We start from the raw sequence: 12,592 nt of genomic DNA, 5'->3' as shown, positions 1-12,592 counted from the left end.
AACAATTTTTAAATTACCGTTAGGATATTTTTTCAAATAATTTAGCAGATTACTAATAGTTTTCTAATCAGACTGAAAAGTAGAACTTATATATCCTTAGGATTTTACAAGTGTTTTCATTTGATCATTTAGAATTTTAAGTTATACAGTTGTAAAACCTTATAAAAGAGTAATCCTGAATGTAAAAAATAGTTTCTTTTCACTAATTAGTAGTTTTTTGGCTAGGTAAGCATGTTTACTGTTCTTTACAGAATAAATTGGTTGATATTTCTCTACATAAATAGTGTTTGCCTAGCATAAAAAATAGAAATAAAGACAAATAGAAAGCAGGAAACAACACAGCCAGCCATCCTTAAAATTTAAAGTAGAAGATTTTAAGAGACCAATAAGTAACATTCTATTAAGCGGTTTTATCATGGTATATACTTAACCATTCTGCTATTGCTGGGATTTTAAAGTTGCTTGTATTTTTTTGCTGTTATAAATAATACTGTGATGAACATCTTCATGCATGACTTTTCCCCATACATTTTGTATTTTTTTGGTACAGGATTCCAGGTGTGGAATTATTTTGTTAAGAATAACAAACATGCGAAATATTGTTAACATTTTCCCACATTTATGCTTTCTCAGTCTTTCATTCATATATTTAAGTGCATATCACATATGCACATTCACATACACTTTTTCCAGAACTATTTGAGAATAAGTCACAGACATCAGGCACTTTACCTTTGAATACTTTAGCCTGTACTTCTTAAAAACAAGGAATTCTTTTACATGATAACCACAATACATCATGAAGAAGATTTATACTAATTTCTTTTTTAATATCATTTTTGGCTTTTAATTACATTAAAAATATTTACTTTATTTATTTGGCTATGTCGAGTCTTAGTTGTGGCACACCTGGTCTTCTTTGCATCATGTGGGATCTTTGGTTATAGTGCACAGACTCTCCAGTTGCTGCACACGGGCTCAATAGTTGCTCTGTGCGGCCTTCAGTAGTTATGGTACACAGAAACCTGACTAGGGCGACATGTGGGCTTATTTGCTCCATGGCATGTGGGACCTTAGTTCCCTGACCAGGGATCCAACCCTCATCCCCTGTACTGCATGGTGGACTCTTAATCTCTGGACCACCAGAGAAATCCCTATAATAATTTCATATTATCATCTCATGTAAAATCTAGAATCAGAATTCTCTAAATGTCTCCAAGATGTCTTTTTTTTTTAAATCTAGGATCAAATTGAGGTTCATGCATTATATTTTTTGGTTTTTATGTCTCATTAGTCTCTTAATCTTAGAATAATCCCACCATCTCTTCACCCTCTTAAACCATGACACTGACTTTTTTGAAGAGCTCAGGCCAGTTGTCTCGTAAGATGTCTTATATACTAGATTTTAAAAATTTGTCTAGGTTTGGCCTTATGATTAGGTCCATGTTACATTTTTGGCAAGAATGCTTCCTAGCTGATGTCATTTGCTTATTGCGTCATATCAGAGGATACATAATATCTCCTTGTCCCACTGTTGGTAGCCTTATCTTTGACCACTTGGTTAAGGTGCTAGCTGACAGATGTTTAGTTACAAAGATGCCTTTTTCCTTCATAATTAATAATTGTTTGTGAACCTGATTATCTGTTTGCATTGTGCTGACATCAAGGTGGCTGAGCACTAATGGGAAAAAAATGACAAAACAGAGTATGTTTGTGGCATTATAAATTCATAATTATTAATCTTACTGGATTTCTCAATCCCAAGATAATCCTACTGTGTTTTGCTAGTCGTCTTGTGTTCCCCCTCTACACAATGAAGATTTGAAGCCTTTTTTCTCCTCAACCCTGTATTCCTTTACCTTTCATATCACTCTGAAAAAATGATCTTGGTTTCTGGAAGAAGGCCATCATAAATCAGCACAGTGGAGCAGTTAAGAGTGCTGTCAACAGAGTTGAGAGTGTGTGGCTCTGGATCCCACTCTCACTATTCAACCCATTTTACTGTGGGCCAAGTTATTAATCATTCTGTCTTGGTCTTCTCAGTTACAGAAGAATAGTTACCTTTGTACCTCATGGAGTTGCTGGTGTTCAGTTGCTCAGTCGTGTCTGACTCTTTGTGACCCCATGGACTGCAGCACGCCAGGCTTCCCTGTCCTTCACCATCTCCTGAAGCTTGGTCAAACTCATGTCCATTGAGTTGGTGGTGCCATCCAGCCATCTCATTCTCTGTCATCCCCTTCTCCTCCTGCCTTTAGTCTTTCCCAGCATCAGGGTCATTTCTAATGAGTTGGCTCTTTACATCAGGTGGCCAAAGTACTGGAGCTCAGGCCAAAGGACTGAGCTTCAGCATCAGTCTTTCCAATGAATATTCAGGATTGATTTCCTTTAGGATTGACTGGTTTGATCTCTTTGCAATCCAAGATACTGTCAAGAGTCTTCTCCAACACCACAATTCAAAAGCATCAATTCTTCGGCACTCAGTCTTCTTTATGGTCCAACTCTCAAATCCATACATGACTACTGGAAAAACCATAGCTTTGACCTCATGGATTAGTTGTGAGGATTAAATGAAGTAAAGCATTATAAAGGGCTTAGCGTAGTTTCTGGTATATCGTGCATGTTCAATAAATACTAGCTCTTTTTATGCCACTTCTTAAGAAACTTAATTATAATGTTAATTATTCTGTCTCCTGTATCATCAATGTCTCCTACTTTGTTGAACTCTTTCCTGTAAGCACTTAAACTTACACAAATATTTTCAATCTTAAGCTAAGTAACCAATAATTAACTCAGAAGACCTATCTTGAATCTTACATTTATCCTCAGTCCTTGTCCTATATCGGAGAAGGCAATGGCACCCCACTCCAGTACTCTTGCCTGGAAAATACCATGGACGGATGAGCCTGGTGGGCTGCAGTCCATGGGATCGCAAAGAGTCGGACATGACTGGGTGACTTCACTTTCACTTTTCACATTCATGCATTGGAGAAGGAAATGGCAACCCGCTCCTGTGTTCTTGCCTGGAGAATCCCAGGGACGGGGGAGCCTGGTAGGCTGCTGTCTATGGGGTTGCACAGAGTCAGACATGACTGAAGCAACTTAGCAGCAGCAGCAGCTTGTCCTGTATCCCCCTTTCATAGCTCTGTGTGAACTGCCTACATTTGCTGTATCCATGTCCCTTTTCTTCTTTCCTGTTTCTGCTCCCACCATTCCATTAAATTATCCCTAAGTCACCATCACCTCTGTAAATTCATTATTTTTTCTCTTCATGTTTTCTTTATTCTTCACAAAAGATCAAAGTCATCTTTTTAAAAATACAGCTATGATATCATCATTCTTTTATTAAAACTAGGGGATTGATACTGTTGTTGACATTAAAGTTTCAAATCCTCAATATAATCCACACAGTTCTGCCTAACTGCCCATCTTTATACAAATTTCCTCTTCATTCTAAGCACTTGAGCCAGGTAAGTCCTTTAATTTTCTTGAACAAACTTTCCTCATGTCTGAGCATTTACATTTTATACTCCTTTTTGAACCGCTCTTCATTTTCCACTTGTTTCCTTTGGATAGTTTCAACTTCAGTAAAAGTCATATTCTTAGTAAAACTTCCCTTATCTGGTTCAGTAGAAATGCAGCATCTGTACTTTTTGTTCATATTGCTCATTACAGTTGTAATTAAATAGCTAATTGGATAATTCTTCCTTGAAATGTAACCTCCACAAAGGCAGGAACTGTAATTGTTTTGTTTGTTGCCAATTGTTTTGCTAGAAGGTATTTGGTAAGTATTTGTTGGATGAAGAATGAACTTTTATTCATTCATAGCAATGTCTCTCATCTTTTTATTGTTTAATGATAATCCTAAAATCTGTAAGTGCTTTCTGTAGTGGCTCCTTGGAAGAAGCAGCAGCTCCCACTTCTTCTACTAGATGATCTGAAGATACAGCCCCAAGGGGCAGGTGCAAACAAGTCATTTCTTTGACATGTTTTATCTTAAACATACACAAACACTGCTTTCTGTTTCTTAATATTCTTACTTTTGTTAAACAAAAAGGGTCTAAAACTGATACTAGGGAGTAGAATAGACACTCTTCTAATTAAACATTTTCAATTCTTCCCACAATTCCTCATTTGACATTGTTTTACATCAACTTGGTAGCCTGTTCACAGTACTGTGTTTTATGGTTCAAGAACTGAACACAGTTCTCCAAGTATCATTGGTACAAAGATTTGTTAAATGAGTAATGGGCAAAATATAATGAGGCAAAAAGCTGACAGTGCTTGGATTTATCAGTTTTACTTTTGAAATTGGTATACATACAGTGTTTTAAGTTGACCTATTTTTAGAAATAAGGTAAACCTAAATGTATCTTAAGACTATATAGAGTTAAGACTATAGATGATGTACTGTTATCTTTAGGTTTAATTATGTTTCCAAATCAACAAATACTAAACTAAGAACACATTTGTAATGCAGGAAGTGGTTGCCTTTGTGAGGTGATATGCAAATGAATATTGTTCCACGGATAGTGTGGGTAAGCACAGATTAGTTACCAGGAATCCCAACAGCTGTGCATGTGTGTGACCACAGTTGTAGTATTTCAGACAGAATTCTGAAGGAAATCCCAATTTAAGTGAAATGTGCTTTAGTTTTTCATGTATATTTGAGAATGGTTAGGCAGATTTTTTTTTGTTATGGTATTTACTACTCTGGTTAATTGCTTGAAGAACTGAATTAGAATTCCTGAAGGTTTTCATTTGTTATAATTTGTGATGAATACATGTATTATATAATATTTAGTACTGTATGTATTAATTATTTATGTGTATAACAGGCAACTCAAAGTTATGTTGACGAATGTCCTATGGACGGATTTAGGACGAAAATTCAGAAAGACCCTACCTAGAAACGATGCTAATTTATGTGATGCCAACAAGGTGCAGTCTGACTCATTGCCTTCGACATCTGTTGACAGCCTAGAGACATGTCAAAAATTAGAACCTCTTCACCAAAGCCTTAATTTATCTGAAAGGTATGTTGTTCAGTATTGATTTTGTTCAGCTTACTGCACTGGAAGTACTTTAAGTCCAATGATCTTAAAAATAAGATTGTTGGAAATGATCCTTAAGAAAATCGGCCTATACACGTGTAACTCCCTCAAATCTTAAAGCTGACAATCTTAATTTACAAAGTTAATGACTCTACATTTTGTTAAATCAATTGGGTTAGAATTATTTTTAAAAACAAATAATATTCTTAGTACATTTAACTTAATAATTTGATTCACATATACATATTTTTAGAGATTCACGTATATAAAATGAAGAACTAGATATAGACAGGTAGATGAGGACCTAGATTTTGTTAGGTAAGGACCTAAATATTATCTCAAAGGTATGTTAAAGATGAAAAGAAAAAAAAAATGTCTGTCTATCTATGGATCTTTTAAATTTTCTGCTTCTTATCATTTGTTGGTGTTTAGTTGCTTAGTTGCATCTGACTCTTTGTGACTCCCTGGACTGCAGCATGCCAAGTATCTTTAACATAACTTTTAAATATTATTTAATCTAGGTCCTTACCACTTTTTATTTTGTGAGCTTTCTTATATTTTACATGCATTTAAAAAACAGGAGATGATTTTGAATTATTACTCCCAGATTTTTAATAATAAATATGCAGTTTAATTTTGAAAGCTAACAAGACCTGTTTTGTTCTATATATATATTTTTTAAATTGTATGTGAAGTTTGGGACTAAAAATTAGAAATTAGCTTTGGGAATTTTTGACCTATAACATAATGTTTTAAATGTATTTCCATTTACAGTTTTAACCCTTAAGTGAATTATTTTTTTAGGGGAAGTATTTAGTTTCAATTAGAATAGCATGCCATTAGCTAGATGGTGCTTTGATTATTTGGTCTGTAACCTTAATGGCAATTTTTTTTTAGCAATATTTTTAATATTTATTTTTTATCCATTTATTTGGCTGTGCTGGGTCTTAGTTATGGCATGTGGGATATAGTTCCCTGATCAAGAATTTAATCAGGCCCCTTGCACTGGGAGCGCAGTCTTAGCCACTGGAACACCAAGGAAGTCCCTGGATAACAATTTATAAGTGCTTTAAGCCAAGATCCAGCTGAAACTTGGTGACTTTCAGCACAATTACTTTAAAAACTAAAGTAGAACTCTGTCACAACATTTGAACGTAGTGTTGTGCAGTACTTTTTTTTTTTTAAAGGACACTTCTTTTAAAAAATGCAATAACATAAAAAGCTATATAACAAGAATTCCCGTACTATATCATACCTGATGTAAATTAAATTTTCTAAAGCACACAAAATCTTAGACACTTAGCTTTAGTAATTTATGAAGAAGCAATTTACTCTCATTGTCCTGAAGTACAGCGGTTTTCTTTCTTAGTACAGGTGAGCTATTCCTTTACTGTGCTGATAGATCTAAATAAAGGGGGCTACTTAAAGGGATGGGCCTTCCAATCCCTTTGGTTCTTTTGAGAAGAAGCTCCAGCTCTCCTCCAGATGACATCCATCCCCTCATCCCATGTCTGATCTTTTTGAATTAGAACAGTGTGAGGAGAACAGTGTAATGCGTCATCCCCCAGAATAGTTTTTCTTACCAGAAATTGTTAGCAGCTAGATTATGTGTTCAGGAAACTTAAATAAAATGTGAAATAGAGTCCCAATAAGATTCTAATTCGTTTTTTTACTGTGTATGTGTGTTTCTGTTCCCTTACTCAGATGAGCTGCCACTTAGTCCAGACCTTCCCCTCAGCTCCAGGTGTCTTAGGTTTAGCTTGTTTCAAAGTGAGTAAATCATCTTTGTTTTCAGACTTGTTCCTTTTTTCCTGTCTTCTCCCTGTCTGAATATATGACTCCTTTTCACACTTAGTTCTTTGCATTAGAACTTAGAAATTGTCCTGGCTCCTGTTTTTCCCTTACTCTTTGTATCTAATCATTTATCAAGTCTAGTTATTTTTGCCTCCTAAATCTGTCTTCAAATGATCTTTTCTTCCTCTTTCTCATCACTGCCCCAGTTCAAACCCTGATAACTTTGTGCCTTTATTACTCTGATCGTAATTTTATTGGGCTTCCTGTGCATAGTCTTTTTTTTCGTCTTCATTATTTCACCATATTTTTGCTGAAGTATGAAGATGTTATGTGTCACTCTGCTATTTAACATCTTTCTGTGGCTCCAGATAATCTTTAGGTTAAAGTTCGAACTCTTTACCTTGGCATTACAACGTCCATAATGATTGCACCTTGATTGTCTCTAGCCTTGTGTCTGTCTACTCTTCCACATTCAGTACTGTGCTTTAGAATTAAGGAACTGCTGGTAGCTCACTGAATGTATAATGTTGTTTTATACCTCTGAGCTTTTTGTCCTCTTATCTTGGGAAAAATTTCCTTTTCCCATTTATTGACTGATATTGGTCTTTAACACTGAACTCATTTCCATCTTCTTGGGAAGCCTTCTTCGATTCCAGCTGCCACATCTTTCTTTGATCTCTTTGGGAAAGCTGCCTTTTCTGTATCATAGCACCCATAACATTTAATGTGATTTCTCTGCCTCCCTTACTATAAGCTTCATAAGGGCAGAGACTACGTTTTATTATTTTTTCCTTACACAGTACTGGGCACATACTGAATTCTCAATAAACGTTTGCTGAGATTACTTAGCAGTTCCAGTCTCTTTGATTGAAATGTCTTTTCCTCCACCCAAACCAATGATCTGCTCTGTAATTTTGGTCTCAGACAGGAAAAGAGGTATTATAAGCTTCAAATAAGAAAATTGGAGAGCTGTTTAGGGTATAGGTTTGGATAGATGTTTTCTGTGTGGAACTTGCTATCTAGAATAGGAGACTTAGACTTTCTTCAGACTTTGCTTAACTTTGACATGATACTGTTTGTCTTATTTTCATTTTACTTGGCTAAGATGTCATTATTTCAGAAAGATGAAAGGAAGAAAAACTTAGGTTTGGTTCTTAATTTTAACTTAAAATTTAACTACCGAGTAAACCAAAATTACTTATTCATTCCCAGCAATGGCTTCTTCTTTTTTTTTTTTTTTACTTTTTAAAAGTTTTGTCTACTTATTTTTAAGTAATTTTAAAATTTTATATTGGCATATAGTTGATTTACAACGTTGTAATAGTTTCACATGTACAGAAAAGCACATTCTGGGATCTAAAGGTAGTGATCTAAGTATGTTGCCCTTTAATGAAGACAGTTTAGCCTTTTAATTTCTGGATAAAGTTGAGAAGAAAAACAGAAAATATGTGATCCCAATCAGTCTTATTAAATAATGAAGGAACGAGTCAAGAGTTTTAGAAATGTCAAGCTAGCAGTATGTGGGATACACACATATCTTTTAAAATAAATAAACCATATTTTAGTTTAGGTTTTATCTCCATATGTGGTTCATATCTGTTTTCCTGGGAGAATATTTCCAGATCTTTATAAGCCTTGGTCAGTAGGCAAGAAAGAACCTAGTGGGAGATACGTGCAAAACTTTTGAGGAGGTAAACCATCTTTATCTTGTCTTCATTGATTAACACCAGAGATTATTAGAGAAATACTGGGACAGTGTACAATATTCTGTTAAAAAAAGTTAACTCCTGGTTCTTGGGATTTCCCTAAATGGTGTAATTATATTTATCCGTGTTTTTCTTAAGTTTATATATGTTTGGAGTTTAAAAAAATTACATATTCCAGATATTGTGATGGTATGACTTTTTGGACACCCTGGTATTCCTGTAACCTTAAGACTTATTTAAGCCAGCAATGGTTTAGTTGAGTGATACTTTATTCACTTACAATATTGCTTAGTAAAAGAAAAGGGTAAATTTAGAAAATTTGTATATTATTTTAAGAAGGTAATTGAAAAATTTAAAAAAAATTTATGTAGCTTAAACTGATTTAGAAAGTAATACTTTGAATGATACCATCTGGGATAAGAATAGATTTATAGAAACCCTATTAAATGCCACAGCACAATTTTAGCAAAATGTTCATCTAAATTGTAGCAAAATAAAAACTAAATTAGTATTGTTATTTTTTTACTTGTTATTTATAGCTTTAATGCCAGATGCAATTATGTTATCTATCAACAAGGGTTCCATTTCTTTAAAAATTTGCTCTTAACATCAAGGATATCTTAATAGCTCCTATCAGATTTTCAGTTTTCTCCCATTTTTTATTTCAGTCTTATATTTACCTTGCTACTTATCTGTGGGGTGGAACTCACAATTTGTAATTGAAACAGTTAAGGACCAGAATGTGTATAGAGACACATTCAATAAATGATATTATTTCTCAGGCCAGTATACTTTCTGCTTCATTTCAGTGTTACAAAATTTGGTTCTTTGGTTTAGCATATTATGTTTTGAAATGTGCTTTCAACATGGCTTTCCTGGTGGCTCGAACGGTAAAGAATCTGCCTGCAATGTAGGAGACCTACGTTCAATCCCTGGGTCGGGACAATCACCTGGAGAAGGGAATGACTACCCACTCCAGTATTCTTGCCTGGAGAATTCCATGGACCGAGGAGCCTGGCAGGCTACTGTCCATAGGGTTACAAAGAGTCGGACACAACTGAGTGACTTAAAACTTTCACTTTCATAATATTAGTAAGTAAAATTGAATCTGTTTTACTTACTGATACTGTTTGCATACTTGAGAAAAAAATTGGATGGACTGTGTGAAATGGCAACTTTCAGTCCTTCCTGCTGTGTTGAGATAGTATAAGAGATGAAGTATACACTTTTACATATTTCTTGTTAACATTCAGAATCTTTTGTACTGCTGGCTAGCCCTAGAATTTCCATGGTAGTGCTAATTTATAAATTGTATACCAAAAGGCATTTTAGATATTATGAACTTAGTTATCACTTTATACATTTGTATTCTGTAAGGTTGTCACACAAAACTCTGTTTCTTCAAGGTACCCAAATTACATTAAGTTGTAAATAATTAAAGAAAGATGTTTGGGCTATGGTGTGTGTTATGAAGAGCTAGGAGTACTATAGATATTGCTAACTATTTAATTATATGCTTTTCTAAGAAGATGTTTTCATTAAGATCGCAGAGCAGAGCATGATAAATTATGACAATTAAATGCTAATTGAAAAGATAATTTATAAGTTTGGGGAAGACTTCAATAATAGGTAGATTAAAGTGAGCTTCCATTTATTATAAATTGACTGTGTGCCAGGACTTGTGCTAATTGCTTTACATCTTTTATTTCATTTAATCTTAATCATTTTTAAGGTAGATATTACTATTCTCCACATCTTAGAGATGAGGAGATCAGTGATAATAGGCATAAATTATGGTAAGTACCCAACCTAAGGTTATATAATTACTAGTTGAAGTTGAAACACTTCAACCTGTGTTTCACTCCAAAGTCCTTGCTCTTAACTAACTCTGTGCCCATACTGCTTTTCATTTTTCTGACCTTTAATTTTTTTTCATAAGTAAAGTAGGGATTGGACTTTATTACATATTTTACATGATATTGAATTCATTAACCTTTAAATATTCTTATTTTTAATTTTTTTCTTGTGGCATTTGTTCACAGTAGTAGAATGCTTTCCTTTTTTTTAAATGGCCAAAGTGTTTTATTTATTTATTTTTTTTTAATTTAAATTTATTTATTTTAATTCGAGGCTAATTACTTTACAGTATTGTATTGGTTTTGCCATACATCAACATGAATCCACCATGGGTGCACACGTGTTCCTCATCCTGAACCCCCTCCCTCCCCATACCATCCCTCTGGGTCATCCCAGTGCACCAGCCCCAAGCATCCTGTATCATGCATCGAACCTGGACTGGTGATTCATTTCATATATGATATTATACATGTTTCAATGCCATTCTCCCAAATCATCCCACCCTCTCCCTCTCCCACAGAGTCCAAAAGACTGTTCTATACATCTGTGTCTCTTTTGCTGTCTCACATACAGGGTTATCGTTACCATCTTTCTAAATTCCATATATATGCGTTAGTATACTGTACTGGTGTTTTTCTTTCTGGCTTACTTGCCATGGTAGACATACTAAGTTAGCTCCTTGAGCCTTCTGGTGGCTTCAGAGCCCTTTAGGGCTTTTGTACTTTAGAGCTGTGGCTTCTATTGTAGATTCGTGTATAATCTTTTCAAATGGGTTTTGGGGGAATTTTCAAATTTTTCTCTTCTTGGAAAGAGTTTTAAACTATTTGTTTAGCTTAAAAATTCTCACTTACTTCTAAGGTTCTTTTTTCATAGCTCTGGTTTTTCTTTCTTCAACAATCTAGCAGCAAAACAAACCATAATAGAATAGAATGATCATTTGTTATTCAAAAGAGAATTCTAATCTTTATAATTATTCTTTTCCTTGCTGATATTTGTACATTTTTTTGTTTGCTTATTTTTGCTGATTATTCTCTTCAGTACTTTGTAGAGAACTACCCTTCTATGGACTTTTTCTCTCCTATTTGGAGCTTTCTTTAGGGACTCAACATTTAAAAACGTACTTAAACTTACTATAGTCAGGCATTTAAACAAGTGAATTATAGCTGATTTTTTTCTTGGGAGGATATTTCTTCTTCTATCCTCCACATTTTAAATACTACAGTTCTTGAATTATTTTGTTATGAACTACATTTTAGAATTCAGTAATGATAGGGGAACATGAAGAGTATATCATCAATTCTTAAAATGGGCTATCAACTAGTGTATCAAATTCTCTCATCTCTTAAAAGTAAGTAAAATTTAAGGGGACGACAGAGAATGAGATGGTTGGATGGCATCACTGACTTGATAGACATGAGTTTGAGTAAGCTCCAGGAGTTGCCTGGCATTCTGCATTCCATGGGGTCACAAAGAGTTGGACATGACTGAGCGACTGAACTGATTGATTTGAAGAAAAATAGTTCTTACTTGAATAAAATTCTCTCTTCTAATAATCCTACATTCTCCCTAAAGATTGAGAACTGCAGTTGAGTTTTCTTTATTCATTTACCTGCAATTCCTAGTGTGAGGTCAGAAGAAATATTGAGACTCCTTACTGGTCTTTTGTTGTCTTCATTCCTACTTCAAATCCAGGATTTTAAGGAGGGTTCTGTCAGGCATCAAATATACAAAGTAGACAGTAATAAATAGGAATCTTAGAGGCTTAAATCATGAGAGGAGAAAGACAAATATCTTTGTTCTTCACTCTCCACAATTCGTGATTGTGCTAAATGGCTTACTTTATTTCCTTTCTTCCTTCACTTAAACTCTTGAGTTCAGAGAGTTGTATTTACCATAGCCTTGTTTAAGATCATATACTGCTTAATCAACCCAGTACTTTTTTGTGGAGGTTGTTCTGGAAATGGATATATTTAAGGATTCCTAAAGTATCTACCTGAGAAGGCAATGGCACCCCACTCCAGTACTCTTGCCTGGAAAATCCCATGGACGGAGGAGCCTGGTAGGCTGCAGTCCATGGGGTCGCTGAGGGTCAGACACGACTGAGCGACTTCACTTTCACTTTCATGCATTGGAGAAGGAAATGGCAGCCCACTCCAGTGTTCTTGCCTGGAGAATCTCAGGGAC

At 34.7% G+C, this 12,592-nt stretch overlaps 1 protein-coding gene across 14 annotated transcripts in view; it reads left to right on the top strand.

The window, feature by feature from the left end:
• SENP7 (SUMO specific peptidase 7) overlaps positions 1 to 12,592 on the top strand; it is a 185,669-nt gene that overhangs the window by 89,308 nt on the left and 83,769 nt on the right. For 9 of the 14 annotated variants that reach the window (XM_070368720.1, XM_070368740.1, XM_070368742.1 and 6 more), the window contains exon 6: positions 4,836 to 5,033. The exons of the other annotated variants lie outside the window; for them this stretch is intronic. In XM_070368720.1, coding sequence (XP_070224821.1) covers positions 4,836 to 5,033 — 198 coding nt within the window. The remainder of the gene's footprint in view (positions 1 to 4,835; positions 5,034 to 12,592) is intronic. 14 annotated transcript variants of the gene reach the window in all.

The sequence above is a fragment of the Bos mutus genome, chromosome 1 (assembly GCF_027580195.1).
Source record: "Bos mutus isolate GX-2022 chromosome 1, NWIPB_WYAK_1.1, whole genome shotgun sequence".
NCBI lineage: Eukaryota > Metazoa > Chordata > Mammalia > Artiodactyla > Bovidae > Bos > Bos mutus.
This window is presented reverse-complemented; position numbering and strand designations above follow the sequence as displayed.